Here is a 25,004-nt window from a genome sequence, read left to right on the forward strand (position 1 = left end):
ACTGAATTCCACAGAGGACAAACTCGGTGATTGCCTCTGCCCCCCATCCCATCAGGTATATCTGGGAAACAGCACACAGGCCTGAGTTTCATCTCACAGCAGTTTTCGACCAGAAAAAAAAATAACAACAAAAAAACACAATCATGGAGTTTACTTCCATAGCGTTACCACTTCTGATTTGCAGCAGCACCACTGAGAATGAGAATCAAGCTAATTGCTTCCCAAACCTATATCCAAAGAATAAATCCTCCTGTGGCAAAAAAAAGCCAGCTGTGGAGATGTGAAACTGATGGCTCCTGAGTGATGCCACCTGTAATAAACATGGCCAGTTAATAAAGTGTTCTAAAACCAACATACTGGAGTCTGTTACTGGTTTCTTTTAGGATGGTCTATTTCACAATGGCACCTAAAGCAAAACCTCCTCTGGAATTAATATAAATTCTTTCTTCATTCCCCCACCTGCTTCTGCAATGGGTCAGAGCAGGTTTGAATACGTGCAAAACAGAACTGAAAACAATCAAGGGAGATTACAGAGGGAGTTATGAGGGGAGAAGAGCAAAGCTGGTAGAACTGTGACTTTTTGGCAGTATTGCAAGCAATCAAAAATCATGAAATTGGCTAAAAGAATACATAAATAATGGGTTTGTTTTAAAAGTTGGGTTCTTTTCTTTGCCTTCTGCTTTTTGAACATTAAGGGAACATTAGGAAGTTTTTCTCCATAGCTATGAAGGCTAAAAGTTTAGTTTTTACTTTTAAATAACAACTGAGACTCTCAGAAAATAACATGACTCCAGGAGCTGAGGCTTTAAGGGGGAAAGCCCACCAAATACTGCAAACTGGGCAATGCAGTTTTTGCAGCTTAGTGAATAAATAATTTATTTACATCCTAGTACTTGCTTACATTAAATTGTGTCCTTTCTGGGGATGTGGATCTCTTCTGTCTTTGTAAAGTCCACTTTTGGAGTGTTCTGGAAAAATGACTCAGAGCAGCACCTTCCTTTCTCCTCTCTCCACTTGGAAGTTCAACTATTCCATGGCAACATTGGAAATTGCTTGCAAGTTAGCAGCAGTGGCAACTTTCCTGCAGGACAGAAAGGACATATACTGCTGCATAGTTTGTACAAGGAACATGTTCAAGACACACTGTCTCAGAGCACCCCTTCATGTCATAGTGTGAAATTGGAGCTACTATACCCCAGCTTTTCCACCACGCTCTTCAACCTACTCCCACAGTAGATATCTTGGCTCCAGAGGAGCCCCTCTAGAGAGATCAACCCCTTCCAGGGTAACAGAGTCCTTAGGAAAAAGCACAAACCAAAGGACTGTTCAGCCCAGCCCCCTGCCCTCTTCCTTACCAGCAGGGCTCAGCTGCAAGAACCCCTCTTAAGGATCCCAGGGCTCTGGATCTAGTCTACCCCCACCCCGCCTACAAAGAGCTGTGGCAGGCTACAGTCTGAAGACAGCTCCTAGAGGCTCTCTAACCCCCCAGGCACAGTCTATCTACTTCCCTCCCCTCCCCAGCTGCTGGGCGGGCTTTGTCCCTCAGACCAACACCCCACACACATATAGCTGGACAGTGCTACCTGAACAGGGTTGAGTGGTTGCAGCTCTCCTGGCCCTTAAAGGAGCAAGCCAGCCCATTACAGGACAGGTTTCAACTTCCCTGCTGTTTGGTCATACCACAACACTGTGCTGTGTGCCCACATTGTGTCGCCCTTGCCTTATGCCACAGTAACGTTTCAAAGGCATGCTCTACGTTGTGGTGCGTTGCCTTATATTGCCACAGATGTTGCATACACATTGCATAATGGTGCACTGCTTATCTAGCAACAATGTATTGTGTAATTTCTTCCACCAAACCTGGAGCTACAACCAGGGCCAGCGCTACCATTTAGGCAGCCTAGGCAATCGCCAAGGGCACCAGGACTATTTGGGGAGTGGCATTTTGCTGGGGGGGTGGCAGGCGGCTCCGGTTGACCTGCCGCAGGCATGCTTGCGGAGGGTCCGTTGGTCCACGGCTCCAGTGGAGCTGGCGCAGGCACGCCTGCGGATGGTCGGCTGCTCGCGTGGCTCTGATGAACCGCCCGCAGGCGTGCCTGCGGCAGCTCCACCGGAGCCATGGACCAACGGACCCTCCACAGGAATGACTGCGGCAGCTCCACCAGAGCTGCGGGATCAGCGCGGGGGGCGGCGAAATGGCCGTGCGCCTAGGGCGCGAGAAACCCTGGCACTGGTCCTGGGTACAACGGTTTCATTGCGGAAAGTGAAATTCCCCCTGCCCAGGAGATCAGCTCACGGTCTAAGCACCACTTCATTCTCACTAACCTCAGGTTGACCTTCGGCTCTGGGGATGTTCATTCCTTGTAAAGATTTCATTTCATTCCCCGATCCGACACGTTGTACCAACAGGCCAATGGACTGCTTTCAAACATTGCAGTTGCCGGAGGGATATGCCAGCTCACCTCCTATAAATCAATGCACATTAACATAAAACTCACAAACTATTCCATTGCCCTTCGTGGGCTAGTAAATATTTCTGTAACAGGCAACTCCCTGCCTGGCTTTAAGTACCTGGGAGAATTTTCCTAAGGATTATACTGACCTCAAATATTTCCACATCAATTGAATGCCACGTTCTTGAGGCTTTTCCCCTTAGATCCTGATGCATTCTAGCTAATATTCAAACCCATGTGACCACCACAGGGTGTCACGGGCAACCCAATGATGCCACCACTCCCCAGGGACAGAACTTGTGGGGGTTAGGCTCTCTTTGTTGGGCAAAACATAGCCACCACTATGGACCTGATCCAAACCCCATTCAGATCCATAGAAAGACTCCTGTGAACTGGAATGGGTTTTAGATCTAACTCAAAAAGGCCAAACCCTGCAGACATGGAGTGATTGTGTTACTGGGACATCTGCCTCTGGCATCATTCAGATCTCCAATAAGGGTCTTATCATTAAACCAGAATTAAAGTAAGGGTAGTGATACCCGACACCTCTGTGTTCTTGGGGAACCAGGGTGCAGTATCCAGCCTGACTCATGAAAGACTCTCCCCCTACCCCTCAGCCTCTGCTTAAACCAAAACCCATCAGAGAAAAGAACTTGCAGAGAGCAGTGAAGGGCGTTGGGCGACACACCTAGACCCCTCCTGACGAGAGTGACAGGATTTAAGACATCCCTATTAGCATACAGAATGGAGAGCAGAGACAACTCCCTTAGCCTCATCTGCACGAAAGATGGGACAGGAAGACATCTCAATTTGCAAACAGACTGGAGAACCAAGAATCACACTGAATTCTGGGACCAGAAAAAGCAGGGAAGCACTGCATCATGGGAATCTCTGCTCCGGATGCTAATGAACCTATGTCTGCATACACCCAGCTCAGCAATTATCAGACCAATTCTAGTAATGAATCCTTAATTGATATCCAAATAGTGAAGCCACCTAGTTGCATTGTGAGCTCCCTGGAAGAAAACACCACCCATAGCCAGGAGTGATCAGCTCCTTTTGTCTAGTCTAAAGAAAACCCTTGAGTTATCAGCCTTACCTATAAACAAGTCTATTGCTCTCCCTTGAACAACTGTATTTTCTCTACAAAAATCCCTACTCACCCTCCAGTCAGCGTTCTGATGCTCAGATCCAAACTCTGCATCAGTTCCACTAGGACTCCATACTCTCCTGACTGATCGTGCTGAGGACTCTGCCTGCCTCCTGCCCTCAGGACCCTCAGCTACCAGCATCATCTAGGAACCCCGACCAGTCCAAGCTTCAGGAAGTGGTGAGATCCCCTTCTTTCTCTCTCTTTCTCTCTTCATTTTTCCTTTCTACCTTGGGTATTAACCTTTAATAATGTAGGTTATGTTGGTTTAGCCTCCTTGTGTAGTTATCACCTGTATTTAATAAATAACTTGTATGGTTAAGCTGGGTGCTTCTCTCTCTCTGGCTGAACCTCACTCTTTTGTGTTTTTAGCTTCTCCTATTCACTCTGCAGCAACGCTTCTTTTACCTAAGCTAAAGATCCCTGCAGTACCCAAAATACTGTGGGGTTTGCTCATCAAGTAGGTCACTGCCAGTACAATTGTGTTTTAAAGGTGGGGATAGGTACGTGCTGAATCTGGGACACATAAGGGTAACAGCTTGACAGTGCTAATTGACCCGGTCCGCTCAGACTTGCTCTGTTAATGAATGTGTGGGTGGGTGTGTGTTCATCCGCTTCTTGGGCTGAAGAAACCCAGCCCTAGGGAACCTAGGTCCTGCAAGATAGCTCCATTGGGAGGGGACTGGTAGAAGGGAGAAGTAGAGCTCCATATAAACAGACAAGTGACACAAGATTGATAGAATTACAGAATCCCCTTCCCCAGAAAAGTAACCCAAATAAATGAGCATATCCCAAGGTAATGGGCAAATCTGGTAACAGTAGAGCTTTGTCACTGACCTACTTTGTGAGCTTGGTCACTTCACTCATCTGTGCCTCAGTTTCCCAATTTATAGAATAGGGGTAATGATGCTTTTAAAATGCTGGGGATCTACATCTGAAAAGGACTACATAAGCACTAGGTACAGTTATTAAACTGCTGCAGTACTTTACAGTAGCATTCAATACAGTGTCAATATATATATATATTCATCCACTGTATGTATTATCAACTATTGATATAGTGCCATGGATTTATATGGTGCTTTGGAGACATGGCCTATTATATGTTCCTTGCCCCAGAAAGTTTATGAAAGCTAAACAACCCAAGACTCAGGATAACAGTCCAGGAACGGGAGGGTGAGAAGAGGATATTGGTGAGAAGGAGGAAAAGTCAAGGGAAGGAGTATGTTTTAATGAGAATAGGGTTTGGCTGGAGAGAAAGGTGGAGCCTGTTTGAAGGAGCTCTCCAGAAGGACAGGAGCAGTGGATAGATTTAGATACAATAGTTGGAATACATTCAATAGTTAGGTTCTAGTTCCTTTCTCAGTTAGACCACTGTAAATCAGGCATTACTTCACTGACGTGAATGGAGTTACACTGATACAAAATCAGCGTGAGATCGGAATATATTGGGCCAGATCCTCAACAAGGGAAAAATCATCAGCCCAGCTCGGCCATTCTACAGCAGCTGAGGATCTGGCCCATTGATTAGACAGATTCTGATCTCACCCTGGCTTTACCCTGCTGTAGCTTCATTCATGTCCATGGAGTTACTCTGCTTGACCCCAATGGACGAGAGAGGAGAGCTAGGGGCTTAATGTGTAAAAGCAAGACAAACAGATTGGAGGAAATGAGCTGAGAACTGGAGTGTTCCTGCATTCTCTGGGGCAGTGACGACGCTGCGGCTCAGGGGGCACTGCCAAAAGTAATACATCCAGAGTTAACAAATGTGAGGCTCAGTACTGAAGCCCCTACTCAGGCAAAACTCCTGTGATTTCATACTAGAGTAAAGGCTTAGGATTTGACCTATTGAGAGTAAAACACTTAGAGCTAGAGCTTCAGGCAGCATCAGTCCGCCTAGCTCTTACTCCAGCCAAAGAACTGGCTCAGATTGCATCAAACTTTGTATCTTCTACGTGCGCTGTGGACATTAACACTTCCCCTGGGTGGTGGATGACTTTGATCTTCATTTGACACATGGAGAAACTGTAGAGAGGGGAAGTGACCTGACCAAGGCCATATTGCACGGAAAACAAAACACGTTCACCCCTTGTGGAACCACACTCCTGGGTGCAATGCTGTGTTTACGTGTAAGACCTAAAGCAAGTGTCACCACCTTTAGCACAAGAAAGATCAGTTTGGAAAAAAAAAATCGCTCTAGTCTTTGATATTAGGGCCGTTCCTCTTTGTGGTTTTCAAGCTCTGTTACCTTTCTGGTCTATGGGATTCGGCTGTATCCCATTAATGCTGCTCCACAATATCACTCTGAGATTTCTGCATTGACAAAAGGCCCCAAGAACCGTCAGCTTTTTCCCAGCCAATGCCGCATGTTGAATTGGAGAAACTGTGTATGAGCAAGACTGAGCATGACTCTGTGCATTCGTGTGACGGTGCATGTCACAGTATGCCATTGTTGGATTGTTTGTATCTGTATGTGTGTACGAGACATGGAGCGACACTGTGTTTGCCATGTCTTCTCCCATTTCACCACCTTAGCTGTAAAGGACACATTTTCTCTGACTGCTCACAGGCAGCCTGGCTGCGAATCTGCCAGTTCCTGATTGTGCTTTAACCCTCCTGCTGGAGCTCATCTCTGCCAAGCTTCCCTTAGTCACCATAGCAGCAAACGGGCCTGCTGCCTAGCAATGTAAAGCGCCTGTCTTGCGCTGCCAGGATAGGCTCCCAGACACCAAGCCACTGGTTTTCCTCACAGCAGATTGGCTTGCCCAGTGCTACTCACACAGAGTTGGTTACATTTCCTGTTGGATAACTGCGGCATCTCAAGAAATAATAAGCTCTTCACTTCCAGGTATTCAGGGGGAGTTAATTGTATCTTGAACGGAAATTACTGTTTAAAAGCCTTTCCCCCTTTGGAGCTCTGCTGAGATCTACGTAAGCAAAAACAGAAGCAAAATACTGATGCTTTTAATGCAGCAAATGGAAAAAGTGGTTGCATGTGACGAGCAGGAGGAGTGGATCCTAACGATCAGAGCCAGGGTCTGGGAGTCAGGACTCTAATTTTAGTCCAGACTGATTTCCTTTGTGGCCCAATGTGAGTCACTTCCCTTGTCTGTGTTTCCGCTGGCCCCAGCTGATAACAAGTGGTTTGAGATCCGGGGCTCAAGGGTGCTGCAGCATTGCAGAGAGACCACTGTGAAGGCTGCAAGGTGTTGTGGAGGCCACATTTGTGGAAGCTGCGCAATTCTAAAGTCTTAAGCTGAATTTGTGTAACAGAGCTTGGGCTGAGCCCTGAGGGCTGGATTCTGAGCTGTGTTAACAGCTGTGCTGATCTGGAATATATCCATTGACTTCAGTGGAGTTATTTCACTTTACACAAGACAGATCATAATCAGAGCCTAAAAGTGGGACGGAGGAGACCTGCACTGCCTTGGAGCTGGTGCACTGGGGCTGAGAGCTGGGATAATTACACTGATACCAGGAGCTGGGGAGGCTTAATGCAGAGACAGCTGCTCAGAAGCAAATGCTTGAGGCTAGGGTAGGACTGTTGTACTGGTTCACTACCCTGCCTCTGAGTGCTAGATCGGTTGCACTACAGAAGGAACATCAGCGACCTGTTCTGTAATTGCCTCTTTTAACCAGTGCAGAACGGTCACTGCACAGTTACTTTTCCTTTATTTTGGGTAGTCTTTTAGCTGTTCCTAGACCCCCATTCCCACTCCCTGAAGGTGCAGCTCAAGATCAGGGTGCATGATATGGTCTCACCAGGCCTGGATCCCAGGCACAACGTACATTTAAGTTTGCTATGTGGACTTGCCAGATTGGATTGCTTCTCTAGTCCACTACCTCATCTCCAACTGCGGCCAGCATAGACAATTCTACACTGAGCTGCCCTTGGGGAAGACCACGCAGCACAGGCGTCAGTATGGCTTGTCAATTTCTATTTGCAGAAAAAACGCAAACAATGGCCCCCAAGACCAGAGGGAAAGGGAAAAAAGGAGGGAAACAGAAGAAAAAGAAGAAGAATGTGGCAGGTGAGTGTGGAGGAGAGTCCCCCATCCCTGTTTCTGTACTCCAGTGTTCCACGCCCAATGCCAGAGGCTGGCTTTGCTGCTAGCTCCAGGAAGCCCAAGCTGGGAATGCTGTTGATGAAATGTGTCAGTCCAGCTCTACTGCAGTCTCATCCTCTCTCCCCCTGTGCCCTCACTGTTGGAGCCGCTCCTACATTCTGATGAGAAACAGAAGGCAGCAACATCTGAGGGCCTTTCCTAAGTGGTTTAATAACCTCCCAAGCCAGGCAGAAGCTAGGAATCAAAGAGAATGGCCCTCCCAGGCCCCTACTTCTCCCACTGGGCCTTTAAAATGGAACCACATGGCATTGTGCGGTAGGGACAGGATGCCGGAAGACTGCTAGGCACACATTTGTGGAGGGACCTCCTCAGCACGTACACGTCCAGGAGACCCCGCTTTAGCCAATGTCCGTGAAATATAACCGCCCGATTCCAAGGGAAATGGTCGGGGTAGTCCCAGGCATGCATTCCCTATGGCTGCCACAAAGGGAGTATCCAAAAGTGGCATAGGAACGGTCAGAGCATTGCCCTGGCTTTTTTTCCAATTGATGACCCAAGGGATGGTTCACAGACCCTGGTTCCTACACTGAGGCAAGTCTGATTCAAATGCAAAACTGTTCCTAGCTTTCACATGGCAGGAAGGTAGGCGAGTGCTATGGGCCAGACTGTCCAAAGAGCACCCTCCCCTGCCTAGCACGAATCAGGCCCTTGCCGTTTTGAAAATCTGGTCCTAAGCGTCATAGCAGGAGTCACTGGAGGCTGAGTGCTGTTGAAAATCTGGCTCTTATTTAGATGCTTAAATGGGAGTGGAGATCTTTGGAAAATCTGGCCGTTTGCTGTTCCTGAACCCTTGAAAATCCAGCTGCAGGGTGGGTGAGAAGCCAGGATTCCAGTCCCGTGCATGGCCATGCTTATCTGGAGCTTGTCTTATCCTCTGCGTCAGATTGGCAATAACAGTCTCTCTTTCGCTTGCTTGCTGCAGAAAATGAAGTGGAGGAGAAATACAGGAAAGCAGCCCTGGAGGTCGACATCCTCAAAGAGCACCTAGGTAAAAGCCTCATCTCTTTCTTTGGGACATGTGTCCTGCTACAGCGGGGACAGGTAACAGGTGGAGGACTGGACTGAGGGGAGTTTTCTTCCTTCGGAGGAGAGACAGCTGCTGGGAGCTATCGAGTTTCCCATATAGGATCAATCACTATCCCTCTGCAGAACTGCCTGCTTTCATGGTAACGAGCCCAGTGCTGCTTTCAGTTACACCAGTGTAAATCAGCAGTAACACCAGCAAGGTTTCTGCCGCTGTACGTTAGACCAGAGTCAGGCCTATTGATTTGTATCTCCCCAGCCCCTTTCCACTTAAAGGCCTTCCAAACTGTTTTATAGATTATGCCTAGGAGTCCCTCCCCCACCCCTGGAATGCAGCCACCCCTGGGGTGGAACCCAGCCTCTGTTTCACGAGGTGCAGTAATGCTGTGCAACAGCTTAGGACAGGAAGTGAAGAAATTTTCCCATTGCTATTGAAACTGCAAGGGAGAATTTTAGGGAAGCAGGATGTACTCGGCCAAGGATAATTAACCATGGGAACAACTTATTAAGGGTTGTGGTGGCTGCTTTTCCACCGCCAGAATTTTAGAAAAACATTCAGTCTTGATGTACAAACAATGTACTCTAGTTCAAAACTGGTGTTAATTCAGGGAAGTCGTGTGGCCCATCTAGCCAGGAGCTCAGACGTAGTGATCACAGTGGGCCCTGCTGGCCTTACAATCTATGACTGAATCTGTGAATTTGGCCAATCAAGCAGGGTTAGTAACCTGGGCCCAGATCCTCAGAGGTATTTAAGTGTCTAACTCCCATTGAAATTGGTGGATGTTTGGTGCTTAAATTCCTTTGACTATCTGAGCCCTAGTGCTCGGGGACAGTGCAAAGAGCGGTTGATGACCACAGGTGGTCAGGACCTTGGTTCTCCATCAGTGCTGGAAGATGACACATCCAGCAGTACATCGCTCCCCCCCCCCCCGCCCGCCTGCCTGCCTGCCCCATGATGTTGTGATCACAACTGATAACTTGCACTGAATCACCACCATCCCAGGCAGCTCCAGTAGGGCTCAATGCAAGTGCTGTGAAGCTCAGCTCTTAACCGTTAGCAGCGGCCCTCTGAGCACGCGGCAAGGAAGATGGTAGAGAAGTGCCAGGTATTATGGCCCTTCGCACTCCCTATGGATCCAGTCCTGCTCTCACATGGAAGTGTGTAGGGGTATCCCTTCCTGAAATTCACAGACTCCAGGGGCAACATTGCCAGATATCCACTTGGGGGGCAGTGCGTCAGGGGAGGGAAGGAGGTTCCATCCTCTCTGTTGAGCTATGCATCTCCGCGGCTGGCAGCCCTCCGGAGGGACGTGGCCAGGCAGGCAAAGGCTGACAGCGAAGGACTCAAGCAGAGGCTGGTGGAGCTGGAGCAGGAGCTGGAGATGTCGCGGGACGACAAGAAAGACATTTACGAAGGTGAGGGGGTGGGGCACTGTTGCCTAGTGCTTGCGGGGTGTGGCATCCTGCTGCTTTAAGAGGGAACCCCTCTATGCTTCTTCAGCACCGCCTGGTGGGGAAGCGGCTGGGAGATGATAGCGGGTGGCTACAGCTGGCTGCTGGCCAAAGCTTGAGGGCTGCCTGAACCCCCAAAGTTCTTCCTAGGCAGGCAGAGGCAGCTGCAGCCAAAGGCCATGTGTTCCATTCCCTCCAGACCCGTGGCTGCCCCTCAGTTGTCCCAAAGAAATGGAACACAGCTGGCCTTGTGGACAAACTCCCATTGCTCCCCCACAGCCATCCCTACCTGGGGCTGCATTGTTCCTTGGAGGCCCCTCCCATCCCATGCTGCCCATCCCCGCAGAGCAGCGCCCCCCTGGTTCTATTGGCCGTACGCACCCTGTGAGTCGGGAGCTGACGCGCCCCCAGCGGTGGGCTGAAGAGCCTTAACCTTTGTCCCCAGGTCTGGACTCTAGGCTCCCATCACGTGGAGGGCCTCCGCTGGCCTTTTCCATTAGCAAACGCTTCCCTCTTCAATAGCTCTAACCCCTGCCAGGGCCTTTTCTTGAAGGTAACGCTCAGCCAGTGGGGGGGGTAGTCTGAGCAGTACCTAAACCCTACACTGATTTGGCTCCCTGCAGCTGGCCTTATGGGCAAAATGCCCCGCTGGGGCTCTCTTCTGCACAAAAAGCCCCCCTGCCCTTTGGTGCTCATGGGAGGAGCTGATGTCTCTCACAAGGAGGCATTCTGCAAGGCCAAGAGGGACAGATGGTTCAGTGGTTAACCTGAGACCTGGGTGTGATCCCCTGCTTTGCCACAGCCTCCCTGTGAGACCATGGGCCTGTCCCTTACTCTCCCCACCCCCAAAATGGGATAATAGCCATGCTCTGCCTCCCAGGGTGAGGATCGAAACATTACAGAAGGGGGCAGTCATGGGCCCTGAGAAAAGCCTGTAATAGACAGGAGGGGAGTGTGCCTGCTGGGGTGCAGTTTTGTCCCTCTTGAAGAGTCACCACGTTTGGCACCTTCCTCTCCCCCTCCTTGTGCCCTGGGACCCGCAGAGATGATCCGGCAGTACCAGGAGCTCCAGCAGCAGACAGAGACCCGCATACAGCAACTGGAGATCGAGACAAAGCAGCTACAGAAGCAGCTTGGTAGGGCATCCTGACACTCTGGGATGGAGGGAGGTGACCGAGGCCGGTGGGGACACACGCATTGGCCAGCAGGGAATTTCTGAGACACGTTGTCACCTGCTGAATGGCAATTCTGGGAATGTGCTTCTCTCTGGGACCGGCGTCATTTCCCTTGCAGGCTTAGTTGCGCCCCTGGAATCCAGACTGGGACCTCTTCTATCCAAAAGGAACAGTAAACAGCGGGATCCCATCTTTGATCTCATAGCCTGGGTGCCTCTCAGCCCTGTACTCTCTGTTGACATCAGTGGGAGAAGAGCTCTTCTCCACCCTCCCCAAACCCTCATAGCCCCTGCAGTGCTAGGAGAGCAAGCTGATTCTGCTCTGCCTCATGCATCAGCTATAGGGAAATCCCGCATGCAGAACCCCCCTTCCCCACTGAGAGACAAACCACCTCTGCCCAGGGCTCTCTGCTCAGGCACCCCCTGCTGCAGTCAGATAGCAATGGAGCCTTTGACCTTGTGGTTCCTAGGGGTTGGAACTCCCCCACTGCTCCCTCCCCAAAACTGTCTCATGCCAGTTCCTCTCCCCCTTTGGGAAAAGCCTCTCAACCCCTTCCCAAGGTGTGCACTGGTCTCCCCACTGCTGGGCCTCACCTGGGTGAGCTCCTCGCCCCTGGGCTTGTCCTGGTGCTGTTTAGGGAATGCCTTCTCTCCACACTCTGCCAAAAATGTGATGCTGATGCCCAGCACCCTGTGCCCAGGGCAGAGAGCACTTTGTCATTGACACAATCGCTGTGGTGCATTCACTTGCTCATCTGCCCACAAGGTCAGGCCAGCCCCAGCTCCAGTCCTGATTCTTCACCTCCTACCCCCTGCAGCTGAGATGTCCAGGCTCCTGTGCTGGGCTTTGCTGCCTGCCATCTCCTGCAGCTATTCAGCATTCCCACTCCACTGCCCTCCTCCTCTCACTGTCTAGCGTCTCTCCCTGGCAGCAACGTGCCGTGAGGATATCCAGCAGGCCCGGGTGGAGAGAGAGCAGGTGCTGGGGGAGAAGGACCAGACCATCGCCGAACTGCAGGGCAAAATCAATGCCATGGAGGCAGAGTATGAAAAGATCCTGCACGTGAGTCACTGTGCCAGGGGTCCGACACAATGCCTGGAGAGTGGGATAGCCCAGTCGGACCAGGCCAGGGATTGGGCTGGAAGATTCTTCCTCTTCTTAGAGGAACCTGCCAGCCTTGCTCCACAAAGGTGGGGGGTCTTATTTCCAGTTAACCAAAGACACAGAGGAAGAGTGGCTACCTGCTGGTATCTACTCCGGGTGTTCCCAGGGTGTGCCCCTCTGCAGCATCTAGGCACCCAGCTCCCAAGCCTCCCCACTAGACCCCTAACCCCCTGCCCCAGACAAGGTGCCTGCTTAGCAGCTGTTGTTCACCTGTTGCTTCTCTGCTCTCTCCTTCCAGGGCAGCCTGGACCGAGTCCTTTCCAAACTGGCAGCCACCCAGGACTGCTGGGAGAAGGAAGCCACAGCCATGCACATAGAACACAAGGAGAGACTGCGAGAGTTTGGGCTCAATCCCCTGGAAATCTAGGGCCCTGGTTTATGCTGGGGCAAGGGGCCATGTAGACGCCCCACCATGGCCAACCACTAACCCTTCAGCTGTGGCAGCTGGGATGTTTTGCCTGACAGGGCCAGCAGGTATTCTCCTAACTGCGGGGAGTGCGGGGGGAAGGGGGACTTAGCTCCAGGGGAAGGAGCTGAATCAACAGCCCTGGAGACTGGTATCCTCCAGCCCCAGTGCAGCTCTCTCCACACCATGCCCAGCTCACTTTGACCTGGGCCCCTCAACTAGCAGGGAGAGAACTGTTCAGTCTCCCTGCCCCCTTTGCTCCTTGGCTTCTCTGCTGAGACCGGCCCTTCCCACTGCCCCCAAGCTCCTGTCCCTTTCCCAAGAGTCCCATCAGGTTCACTGTTTCTCAGAGTAGCTGAGGTAAATTTTTAGAATGGTTTTAATTGTGTAAAATGAGAATAGAAGGAGGAAGTGGAAGCCAGCTCCGGTGCAGCAAGAAGGATGGACGGCAGCAGCTAGGCTGGGACTCGCAGAAGGAAAGGCCGAGGAGGGGTGGGGGGCTGAGCACAGCACAACACATGGGCCCAGACACTCAACAAGCTAGTTGGGAACTTAGACAATGGAGGTCAGGCCCCAGGCAAAGGGAGTAACCATTTGGGGCCCTGCCTCCTGCATGCCATGCAACTGCTGACCCCACACTCTGCTCCCCCAACCCCCAGCATACACAGTGCCCCGGAGAGGCGGGCTGTGCTCTAACAGCAGTGGAGGGCACGTGTGGCCCAGTCCCCTGCAGACTGAGGGGCAAGCCTAGATTCTCCCCCATTGCCAAGGAGCTGGGATCAACAGGCATCTAAAGCCCACGGCAGAGAGGTACCTGGGTGGAATTCAAGTCTCTGACCCACCGAAAGGTCCTCTCCTGCCCAGCTCCGCCTGGCAGGGGAGATGAGGAGGCTGCTAGCAGCTGCACAAGAGTTAGAATAAAAATAACCGCCCAGCCAGGCACAGTCATCTCCAGGCCCCAGCAAAAGGAATGCCTGCAATAACTCACTGCCTCTGGTTAAACATCGCCAAATGCTCCCACATCTTCTCCCAGGAATTTTTCCACCAGCCCCACAAGTCCGTAGAGCCAGCCCCACAATGCAACTGACTCCACTTTACACCAGCAAAGGTTTGGGCCCCCAGCACATAACCTGCTGCCATTCCTCCCCCAGATAATTCTTCACTCTTAATGGACAGCCTGGCCCCTTGCATCTCTTGGGCCACAACCTCTCAGCAGGCAGGCAGGGTTTCACTGCCCCTAACCTCAGCATCTCTCCAAACTATGCAGCTGGGGAGGTTAACTTGTAAATGCCACAATTAGGATGCAATGCAGCAGCTTTACTGTCTCCAAACCTCCATGCTTTGTTGCAGCGCCCCCAGGTACAGCTCCTTGGCAGAGCCAGTGCTAGCAGCAAAAGGGGTGAAGAGACACAATTGTCCTTCAGTTACACATGGTGCCACTGTGTCTGTTAATAAAAAGTTGATGTGATGCCTCAGCCAGGTGGGTAATTGGTTTCCCTGAGGTGCAGGCCCCTGGGCCTCCTTGTTTCACTGACCTCACCTGTTCTGGTCCCTGCTCCCATGCTGCGCCTGCCCTTCATCTGTGAGACCAATCTCAAGAGAAATGGCAGCTTTAAAGTCCCAAGATCAGCTGATTGGTGCAGCGGCTCACCAGGAAATCAGATCAGGGGAAGAATCAAAGTGCAAGTTATCGTGCGTGCAAAATCGCGTATCCAGGGTTGGTCTGGGCAGTGGTTTGAAGCTGCTCCAGAGCTGGGATTGCACTGAGCCCCTGGGTCCAGCCCAGAGTGGCTAGAATGACTGGCTCAGTCCCTTCCATTCCTCACACCGTGGCCCCTGCATGGAACGGAGAAGGGTTAGTACAGGTCAGTTACATGGTCCTTCTGGAGACCCTGAGCATACGGGCCATCCAAAGGGAGACTGGGGAAGCAGCAGAGCTGGGGGTTCCAGGTGGCACGTGGGACAGTGAAGAGGTTTTTAAAACCATGGCATGACCTGCATGGAGGCTCCTCCCCCTTTGCTCTCACCTGCCCAGTCTCAGTCAGTTTGCAGGGGTGAGTCAAGCACAGTTTGGTTACTTCTGTCACCCCTGGCATCCCCCCATGTGGCTTGGGGGCCAGATAGCAAGACAGGGACTCTGATTTCAGTCTAACAACCATGTAAATCCAGAGCAACTGAAGATAATGGAGTGACTTCAGATCTACACCAGGGGCTAGGAGGTGCAGCAAGTGCACTCGGTGTTCCCGGCCCAGGTTCTGCTCCCATGTACAATGGTGTAGGTTGGAGCAACTACACTGACTTCTAGGCAATTACAGCCAGGCAACAGAGCAGAGTCGGGCCTGTTGCATTTGTTCTGATTAACGAGTCACTGATGAGCTGGAGGGAGGCTGGAGAGGAGCGAGCAATGAAAAACCATCCCAGGTGCGGAGGGAAGAGCATGGCTGTTGAGAGCTCCTGCCATGGGAAGGGCGCAAACGCCTGGTAGGGAGAAGAGTTAGCAAGCCCTGGGCCCGGAGGAGCAACTGAGACCTTATCTGCACTGGAGGTTTTAGCCCTGAGCATAGCTGGGCTGGTGCAAACATGAGTCACACCAGTGCAGGGCCGTTCGTAGCACTTCAGCTCTGCCAGCGGCTACAGACCCCAGTGCAGGGAAGCCCTAAGGAAAGGAAAGCGGAACCTTAGGAAGGGGCTCCCCTGAACCATCTCCCCACAGGCAGGGGAGGGAGCCCCATTGCTTGAGACTAAACCCCACAGCGAACCATCCTGGCCTGGCTCTTGGGCCTGCCTGGGCTAATACGACAACTCCTGCTCTGGCTTCTTCATAGAGTCTTGACCCCAGGTGAATGCACTGGCAGGATGATGTGGAGCCTGAGGAGATACATAGAAGGCAGGTGCAAGACCAGCCTTAGTCACACTCACCTGCCTAGAACCCAGCAGGGCCTTGGCCCTGGCAGCAGAAGCATCGCCGCCCTCTGCCATATCAGCCGTGACAGTGAAGTCCATCTCCCCGTAGCTCCTGAGTTGCTCCTGCTCCACCACCAGCAACGTCAGCTTCTGGCCACTCTCCTTTATCCTCCCCAGCACCTCTTCATAGCTCGCCTGCTCCACGTTCCTCCCATTGACCTCAATAATCACGTCCCCCTCCTTCAGGCCTGCTCGCTTCCCACCGCTGCCTGCGGCCACCTGGGAGACAGCAGCCATGCCGCTCAGGTGATACTCAGCCTTCACCGCCCCTCCGGCTTCTCAGCCGTGCAATCCAACGGGCAGGCCACAGAGCTGGGTCAGAGACCCCTGCCCCTGCCCATGCTGTGAGTGTGGCGTGGGAGTCACTGGCTCTACCTGTCCAACCACCAGCATGGGGTTTTGTCTGTTCAGGGCCTCCTATGCCCATTGTCCAAGGTGGGCAGGCTATACTGCAGCCTTGGGCGGCAAAGCTTTTCCGGTTAATCCTTCTAATAACCACACTAGGTGGTTCTGCCCAGCACCAGCCAACTGAAGATCCCACAGCACTTTACACATGGCCACACGGGCGAGTTAGTGAATGCAATGGGACTAGAAGCCAGGAGCCTTGGTTCCCAGCCCCCTGCTGTAACTACTCCCTTCCCCTCCCAGAGCTAGGAAGAGAACCCGGGAGTCCTGGCTCCCAGCCTACAGCTCTGCTATAACCCCTGACTCCATTCCCGTCCCAGAACTGGGAAGAGAACCCAGGAGTTCTGACTCCCACCCCAACTAAACATTGCCTCCAGCTGGGAATGAAATCACTTGTGGAGAGGCAGCTCAGGATGCCAGACATGGACAGCCAGGGACACAGAGAGGCCTGTTCCCTGCTCAGTCACTGACTTGGGGGAGAGGGGTGCTGGGCAGGGAGCCTGAGCTCTGTGAGCTACCCATGCCAGAGGACAGTGCCATCTGGAGCTTCTGGGCTCCGTATGTGGGGGACTGAGGCTGACGGGGATCATTTGGCCCACCCTGGCACTGAGGCGAAGGGCACTGAGAGGAGTTACCTGCGTGATGAAGACCCCTGGCTTGTCAGCGACAGTCTGCAGCTGGAATCCGTACCCTTCTGACCCTATGTCAAGGTGGCAGAGGCGGGGAGTGCCGTCAGGTGCCCCATTTCCCTGAGGCATGCTGGGATGGGATCCTGGGGTGGTGTGAGTGCCCGATGATGGGTGCCCATCTTCAGAGAAGAGTAGTGGGGACAACCCAATCTGGAAAACCAAGCAGGCTGAGCCTCACAGCTCCTGGGGTCCTGAGCCAGAGGAGAGCATCACCAAGGCCTCTGTCTTGACATCCCACATGGCTATGAGCATACAGTGACCCAGCCCCAACACTGAATGGCAGAGGGTGCCCAGGGGGGAATTTCTGTGGGGCTGCTGCCCTCAAAGGGGGCAGGGTTGGCATCTCTCCCTGCTGCCCACCAGCCCTCACACTGTGCCACGATCCTGTCGGGACGTACCGAGCTGTAGAATTTGTCTCCATCCGGATCGATGACCAGCAATGTCACCTGGTTGCTGCCGGCACGGATCATGTCCACCACCTCCTGGTGGCATAGCCCCTCCACGCCCTCACCGTTCACAGCCAGGAGCCGGTCTCCATCCCTCATCCCCGCCCTGTCAGCTGGCAGCCCAGTATCCACCTCAGTCAGGAACTGGCCTGCACGTGTGGGGAACAGACCCAGAGAGAGAGGGAGGAAGAAAAAAGAAAGCAGAGAGGAGAGAAAAGGAAATTTGTGAGTGTGACAGAGAGAGAGAGAGAGAGAGAAGTTAAAATTTCTTTACTGACAGGGTCCATACTGTGGGGCTGGCCCTCTCCCGCTAATGCATTGATCCTCATGGGCAGGAGGTGATTAGGGACAACGTCCCCCTTTTACAGATGGATAAACTGAGGCAGATGAGTGACCTTGGGCAAGTCCCTAAGGAGTCAGGGTCAGCATCCGGGACAGAAATCATGGCTCCCAGGCCTGTGCTCAGGCCTCTGGAATACACACTGATAGTCCTAGCTCCCCATCCCAGGCCGCCTTACCCATCATCCCTGAACTGCACTTCTCTTCCTTCAGCAGGAACCCATAGCCGTCTGGACCTTTCACCATGTGCAGCTTCCTGGCCTTGAAGGGCAGCGTGGTGGCATCGGCCATGGCAGCTATGACCCTGACACCCTGCAGCCGGTAGAACTCCTCCGACTTGGCATCTATCACCAGCAGGGTCACTTTGCTGCCACTCTGCTTGAGCTGGCTCCGAAAGAAACACATGTGCGCAGAGAGCCACGTGGGCCCGGTTAGAATCAGCACAGGGCCCCCCGCCACCCTCTTGCAGGGCGTAAGCCATGGTAAAGCCTGGAGACCAGGGGCAGGGACAGCCCTGGGCATTGTGCCTTTACCATGCCCATCAGAACTTGTGGAGCCATATCTCAGAGCACGGAGTGTGGGGAGAACCAGGCATTGACCTGGTGGGGAATCTCCAGGGTGATGGGCCCTTTGTCCCCTGGGAATTGTCCACTACCATCTGCTGAGTGTGGAACCAGAAGGTGACTGGATCTGTGACTTTAGACCAGGGGTCGGCAACCTTTCAGAAGTGCTGTGCCGAGTTTCATTTATTCACTCTAATTTAAAGGTTTTGTGTGCCAGTAATACATTTAAACATTTTTAAAAGGTCTCTTTGTATAAGTCTATAATATAGAACTAAACTATTGTTGTATGTCAAGTAAATAATGTTTAAGTAAAAGTAAAGTAAAATGTTTAAGAAGCTTCATTTAAAATTCAATTAAAATGCAGAGCCCCCCGGGACCAGTGGCCAGGACCCAGGCAGTGAGAGTGCCACTGAAAAATCAGTTCACGTGCCGCCTTTGGTACGCGTGCCATAGGTGCCTACCCCTGCTTTAGACAGACAGACACTGCCTGCCTTAGATGAGGCGTGATTGTGAGGGGGAGCGGGGTGGAGAAGAGGATGAAGGCCATGGGGGAGTGACAGGCAGATGAAGAGGGAAGGCAGGGACAGGAGAACAGCGGTGAAGGAAGGGCAGAGGGACAGTGACTGAGGAATGGTGAGTGGGAGTAGAGAGGCAGATGAAGGGGGCCTGATGCAGGGCAGAGAGGAGTTCAGTGATGGGTGGGTGGATGGAAGGGAGGGAGGGAATTGGGATCTAGTAAGGCAAAAGGCAGCAAGTGTCTGACAGACACGTTCCAAGGATGTGAGGGGAGACTTGGGCCAGTCCGCAACCAGGCGGCCCCCCACATCACAGCCTGGCAGTGGGACGCTATGCCTGGGCGTGTACCTTCCTGGTGAGCCGTGCATAAGTGTAGTTCCTCACGCTGGTCCCGTTGAGCTCGAGCAGCCAGGAGTCAGAAGGGACACCTGCTTTATCCGCTGGGCTGTCGCTCGTGATGGACAGCCGGAACGTGCCCTTCACACCTGCATGGAGAGCAGAGCAAAGAAAATAGGACAGTGCTGGGAGGCTCAGCTGTCCCTGGGGCGGGGAGGCGTCCCGCACCGGGAGGCCCAGCTGGCCCTGCCATGGGAAGCAGGCAGTGGAATACACACAGGAAGCACTGGCAGGGTTTTGATGTTTTCTTTTACCTTCTGGAGCTGAAACACTGAAGCCGAAGCCACTTTTGTCCTTCACGACGTGGCAGAGCCGTGGCCTGGTGTGGCCTGGCAGCAGCTCTGCCAGGTTCTTGTCGAGGGCTTTTGCGACTTCGTAGGCATTGCCATCCAGGACTGCAATAGCCACCTGGTTACCACTGGCCTTGATCTTCTGCACCACCTGCAAGAGGGTCCACACACATGGGCCCAGGGCCAGGGGCTCCAAACACAGGTCTTGGGAGGGTTGTCATGCTGGCAGGCAGAACTAAACGGACAGTCCTGGAGACAAGTCCTCTGTTTGGCCACAGGACAGGGAGAACCTGGGCTGCAGCAAGACAAGCTTCCCAACCCTGCCCTGCCAACATGACTCCCCCTGCTAGGATAGTGAAGGGGGTTCTGCCTTCACAGCCTGCTCAAGCTTTGGGCTAATGCTGCCAGCAAGGGGCCAGGTGGAGTGATCATTTTCATGCTGTGGACATTAGGAATTGAGCTGAGACCCACGAAACTCATTTCACGGGAGCCACCAACCGCTCTTGGGAGACAAACATGAACCAAAGCCCAGGTCCCAATACATTGGAGCTCCAGGGGAGTTCGGTTCTGGAGCCAGATGTTACGGCTCAGGCCCATGCCAGGTCTCTGCTGGCTCCTACCATGGACAATCAGAAGGGTATGGTGTGGGGCAGCCAGTGCCTCATGGCAGTTCACCCCGTTAACCAGGCTGAGTTGATAGTGCTAGTCACAGACCTCGACGCTCAGCCCTGCCCACCAGCCCACGCCTTACCCTGAAGTGCTCCATGTTGTCCACATATTCACCGTTCACCTCCAGGATCCGGTCCCCATCCTGCAGGCCCCTGCGCTGGGCCATCCCCCCGCACACAACTTGCCGGATGATGTGCCCCTTGTACCCCACCTCCTCACATAGGCAGAACCCAAAGCTCTCCCCATTGCCCTTGGTGAGCAGGTAGAACCGTGGCTTCTCTGCACCTTCTGTATCTGAGGGGAGAACAGAGCCTGTGAGCGCCACGTGGTACCCAGGCTGCCACCTTGGAGGGGGACATGGGTAGGCAGTATGTGGGGAATCAGTAAGTGTGTAGAGCTATTAACGAACTGGGGTACCCTCCCTTCCCATGCACACCCCCTCTGGGGAGTCTTAGCCATTCAGGTTTACTAGAGAGAAGCAGGATTCCGCCTCCTCCGGGCCAGGTGGGATTCTAGTCTCTACTCAGTCTTGTACCAGTTGGACACTCACGAGCCTGTGTGTGTACCGGCCTGTGTCTTTGTGCACCTATCTCAGGCACTTCTGCATATTCATATCATATGGATAGTGTCAGGACACATATATCTGCATACACGTCTGCCTGTGCTTATGCACCTGCCTGAACCGCTGTGTACATGCAGACACATACGAGTCTCATGTGTCTGCGCCCGCAGGTATTCGTATCACACAGTGGGTGCATATGCACCCACATGCACACCTCCCTGCATGTGAATGCACATCCCGCTGCACTTGCATGTGATTGCCTCGCAGCAGGGACTTGTCCCCTCTCTGGTTTCTCCTCATCCTTCTACATGTGGGGGGAGGGTCACTGGGGTCAGGGCTCCCTCCGTTTGGTTTTGCCAGAAGCAGAGAAGAGACTTACTGAACCTCTCACCCAACAAAAAGACTGCATGCAAGCTGGCCTCAGTCCAGGTCTCTGCCCCCCCTTACAGAGGGGTGTGGGTGTAGTGCAGGCAAGGGTCTCCAGTCCAAGTGTGTGGGGGGTGGGGGGCTGTTGGCAGGTGTCTCAAACATGGAGTGTTCAGGAGAGGGGACTTCTCCTTCTACATGGAATCTAAGTGCCCAAGAAGCATCAGCTATGAACAGTTCTGGTCACCCATGGGGCTGCAAGATGACCTGCTGGTGGGCGGTCTCACTCTACAGGTCTTGTCCACCCGCCGCCTACCCCGCTCCCCCATGAACACAGCGCCCAGCCTGGCCCTGGAGGGAAGGGATGCTGCTGGGCTTAGTTTCTTCTGTTTGCTCATGAAGAGGAACAACCCCACCCCACAGCAAGCGCAGGGCTGCTGCTTACCGGAGTCCTCTGCCAGTGACAGGGCTGGGTTATCAATCCCATCTTTGGGGTTGAATTCAAATTTCCTGAAATGATACGAGAAGAAAGAAAGTCAATCTACAGCAGCCAGACCCATTGGGCCCACTCCAGCTCAGTGTGCCATGACATCACACCCCAGCCACATGGGCAGCAGCTGGCCTGGGCCCCTGCTGCAGGGAATCCCAGCCCCATCCTGCTGGGAGCCCAAAATTTCTAGGGGAGCAGTCAGGAGGGAGATCCATTTGCTATCTTCTTCCTTGGGAGAATCTTGCCCCCAGTTTCCAGTGATCATATAGAAATGGAGGGGAGGGAGAGGGACCCTGGAAGGCAAGGCAGTAGGACGCTTCAGGGTATGAGATGATCTTCTCAGGGGTCAGGAAGGAATCTCCTCACACCCCTTCCATGCAGCATGGCACAACCAGCCAGGTACTGTGCTGCCTTCCCTTGTAGCATCCAATATTGGCTGCAGCCAGAGGCAGCAGACCACAAGTCCAGTCCTGCATAAAAATCACTCTCTTCCTATTGCAATGGGTGACTGGTGTGTCTGTACACTATCCCCCTCTGAATCAGAACTGCTCAGCTGCATGTCATGGCCCCTATACGGCTAACAGCTAGGGGACATTCGCCTTTGGCCCGAGCTTTTGGAGCAAGGGGGGTCCTCACTGTGCCCGAGAAGTTCCCAGGAGCCCCTGGGAACTGTGAAGTCCCACATGCTCGTGGAATTGTCACACTCCCACACACAGGCCCAGGAAGCAGTTGGCATGACACCACGAAGCCACCCTTAGGAGACCAGCAATACCCAAGTATACAGGAGTAGCTCAGCACTTACAGGGTTAGCTCCTTGGTATCCTCAAGTCCTGCAGAAGAAAAGGCTCTGAGGTCAGACGGTCTCTCTAGTAGCCGTGACATTTCCCTGGTCTCCCTAGTAGCCGTGACATTTCCCTAGCCTGGGCTGCATTCACATGCCCACCCCCTGCCTGGGGCTAGCAGACCCTGCTCCAGCACATGCCCCAAGACACTTCCCTGCACTCACCAAGGAAGGGCCCCACAGGGACACCAACCCAGCCTCTTATGGCTAGTCCCCTTCCAGGGGCTGTAAGCAGAGCCCAGACTAGATGGGCACAAACACAGCTCAGGTGCCTCCTTTCCCACAGGCTGGACCCAGCGCCCATTTCAGGTGGACGCCAGTTCCTGGGCTTGTCAGGAAGGGAGGGAGCCTTGTCCTTGTGCACCCTCCTGCCTGCTTCTTGCTCGTGTGAGGTGGATGCCCTGGGGAAGCACAAGCACCAGGTGAAATGGGGATGGGGGGAGCAGGAACCCTAAGCTGGGATCAATGAATCAGATGCATTTTGGAGGACCACAGCCTCCTAAGCAGCAGCTCTCTGCTGTGGAGCCAGCTGTGCGCGCAGGAGATGGCGGGGGGAAGGGAGTCAGGGGCATGTGTGAACACTTCCCTCCCACCTCTTGCAAGGTTTTTGTATTTGCTCAAAGTTGCATAGGCCATGGAGCCAGCGGGGGAGAGAGGGTTAAGCAGCGTTCCTCTCAACTTAGTCAGCATTGCTCCAATTGTGACATCTCATGTCACTGAAATTTGACTGGGCCAGCCCTCCAACCAGACTGTCCAGATAGAGGGGCAGAGGGTGCTGAACGGCCTTCCCCTGTAGCATCAGATATTACTCCTCTGTTCCCGTATGGCATAGCAGAGGGGAGCCTGCCAAGAACGTGACTTCTGGCAGCCCTGGCTCACGCACTGTGTGGGGAAGAGAGGGGATACAGGAGATCTGGAGCATCTGCGGGTGGAGGGGCTGTCAGTGACTGGAATTTGACCCGCTGATCCTGCCCCAAGAAATAGCTGAAGTGCTGCCATTGCTCGCTGGCTAACTGAGGCTCAGTGTAAGGAGTCCAACCAGCACGGAGGCAGCTCTGGGGGTGCAGTCTGGACCTGTTCTAGCCAGTGGCACTTACCTCTGCATTTCCGAGCAGCAGAACCCATCTCACAGCCTTCACCTCCACTTAACTGGGTACTTACTACCCCACCCACCCTGGCCTGCTGCTGCAGGAAGCTGGCCGGGAAGCAAGGAAGGAATGAAACAAGGCCTGAGCTGTGGTGCTCATAGCCAGGGACACACTGTCCTCAGGGTCAGTAGGGGTCAGGTCTGGGCCTTTGCGGGAGGCAGGACAAGAGGGCAATGGGGTTTAGGGACAAGGGCAGAGAGTAATTCCTCAGGGAAAATGCCCTAAGCCCCCAAAATACCAGCCCGAGAGAGCCAGCCCTAGAGAACCCACAATCCCATGGAACTGGGGGGCTACCTAGAACCCCAAATGATGAGTCATCTGTCTCTCCAGATGTCACCAGGACCCCCAAGAATCCTTGCAGCCACCCACCCCCACCAGAGGTCTGTGAAGAAAGCCACAGGTCCTTGGTTGTGTGTTGGGGGGTGCGGGAGGTGGTGGGCAGGTTCCTCAGAATCAACCCCCTTCTCCCCCTGCTGCTTCCCACCCCGTCCATAAGCCTCAGCTCCTTACCTTGCTTTTGCTTCATGGCTGTGGCGACGGTGCAAGGTACAGCGTGAAGTGGCAGGTGAAGCTGGTGTCCCCGCCTCCTCCAAGACTGCACTGGTTTAATATTTAAACAAGGCAGGAGTCTTCCCCTGCACCCATGAGTCTCAGCAAGAGCGAACAGCTCCCCTCCGCTGACTCCTCCAGGTCACACCTCAGCCAGCCCAGCAGTAGGGGGCCGTGGGGTGAATGGACTTGGCCAAGGTCACGCAGCAAGTCAGTGGCGGAGCTGGGAATGGAACCCAGGAGATCAGGCTCCCAGTTCCAACTATTAAAACACACACCCTCCTCAGGACATAAAGAGAAGCTGGGAATCCGGGCTGCCTAGTTCAGGCTTCTCTCTCAGTCTCCATGGCCTATTCAATCCTTGCCCTCTGCTGAGGTGGTCAATGGTGCTTGGTGGCTTCTACGGATCAGCACCCCCTGACCCAGTTCACACCGGACACCAAACAGCTGTCCAGAGGAATTACTCTAGTCACTGTGGTCCCAGGCCAGTGTGGAGAAGGGACCCTGGAGGGGAACAGCTCCACGGTCCACCCCACAACCCAGCTGAGGCAGCCAGGCCAGCCACAAAGCCAACCCCCAAGTGGCCCCGTGCCCGAAGCTGCTTCACCAGGTTAAGGCCCTGCAACCCCCAATCCTTCTCTGTTACCAACGGGCCATGAGGTGGGTTCCTTCCTCATCCCTGGATTGCTTCCCCACACCATGCCCACATAGCCTGGCTATGGCCAATCTCCAAGCCCCTCTCCTTGTCCCCAACCAGCCCATGAAGTGCCAAGGAAATGTGCCCCTCCCTGTACAGAAGTACCACAGGGATGGGAGCAGGT

General features: G+C 53.3%; 2 protein-coding genes across 8 annotated transcripts; one reads left to right on the forward strand and one right to left on the reverse strand.

The window, feature by feature from the left end:
- Positions 1–192: 192 nt before the first annotated feature.
- PDZD3 (PDZ domain containing 3) lies at positions 193–24,912 on the reverse strand. 4 transcript variants are annotated; one of them, XR_003997218.1, is made up of 13 exons: positions 24,145–24,912; positions 22,448–22,475; positions 21,601–21,665; positions 20,310–20,521; positions 19,523–19,709; positions 19,221–19,357; positions 17,973–18,177; positions 17,407–17,603; positions 16,955–17,158; positions 15,870–16,133; positions 2,326–2,465; positions 902–1,081; positions 193–310 (listed from the first exon to the last, which is right to left on the reverse strand). XR_003997218.1 is itself a non-coding variant. In XM_030538368.1 (11 exons), exons 1-11 carry the CDS (start codon positions 24,158–24,160, stop codon positions 14,742–14,744), a joined length of 1,560 nt encoding a protein of 519 aa, XP_030394228.1. In that variant the 5' UTR covers positions 24,161–24,912; the 3' UTR covers positions 14,247–14,741. The 4 variants fall into 4 exon arrangements, 2 of the variants coding, with proteins under 2 accessions (XP_030394228.1, XP_030394227.1); XR_003997217.1 differs by having other exon boundaries at positions 22,448–24,912; XM_030538368.1 differs by lacking the exons at positions 193–310; positions 902–1,081; positions 2,326–2,465 and adding an exon at positions 14,247–14,786.
- On the forward strand, positions 6,319–18,084 carry CCDC153 (coiled-coil domain containing 153). 4 transcript variants are annotated; one of them, XM_030538370.1, is made up of 8 exons: positions 6,319–6,451; positions 7,551–7,634; positions 8,653–8,718; positions 10,050–10,169; positions 11,249–11,341; positions 12,312–12,442; positions 12,783–13,018; positions 18,007–18,084. In XM_030538370.1, exons 2-7 carry the CDS (start codon positions 7,565–7,567, stop codon positions 12,909–12,911), a joined length of 609 nt encoding a protein of 202 aa, XP_030394230.1. In that variant the 5' UTR covers positions 6,319–6,451; positions 7,551–7,564; the 3' UTR covers positions 12,912–13,018; positions 18,007–18,084. The 4 variants fall into 4 exon arrangements, with proteins under 4 accessions (XP_030394230.1, XP_030394231.1, XP_030394232.1 ...); XM_030538371.1 differs by lacking the exon at positions 6,319–6,451 and adding an exon at positions 6,466–6,534; XM_030538372.1 differs by lacking the exon at positions 6,319–6,451 and adding an exon at positions 6,546–6,694.
- Positions 24,913–25,004: the final 92 nt, after the last annotated feature.

Source organism: Gopherus evgoodei, chromosome 19, assembly GCF_007399415.2.
Source record: "Gopherus evgoodei ecotype Sinaloan lineage chromosome 19, rGopEvg1_v1.p, whole genome shotgun sequence".
In the NCBI taxonomy this organism is placed as follows: Eukaryota; Metazoa; Chordata; order Testudines; family Testudinidae; genus Gopherus; species Gopherus evgoodei.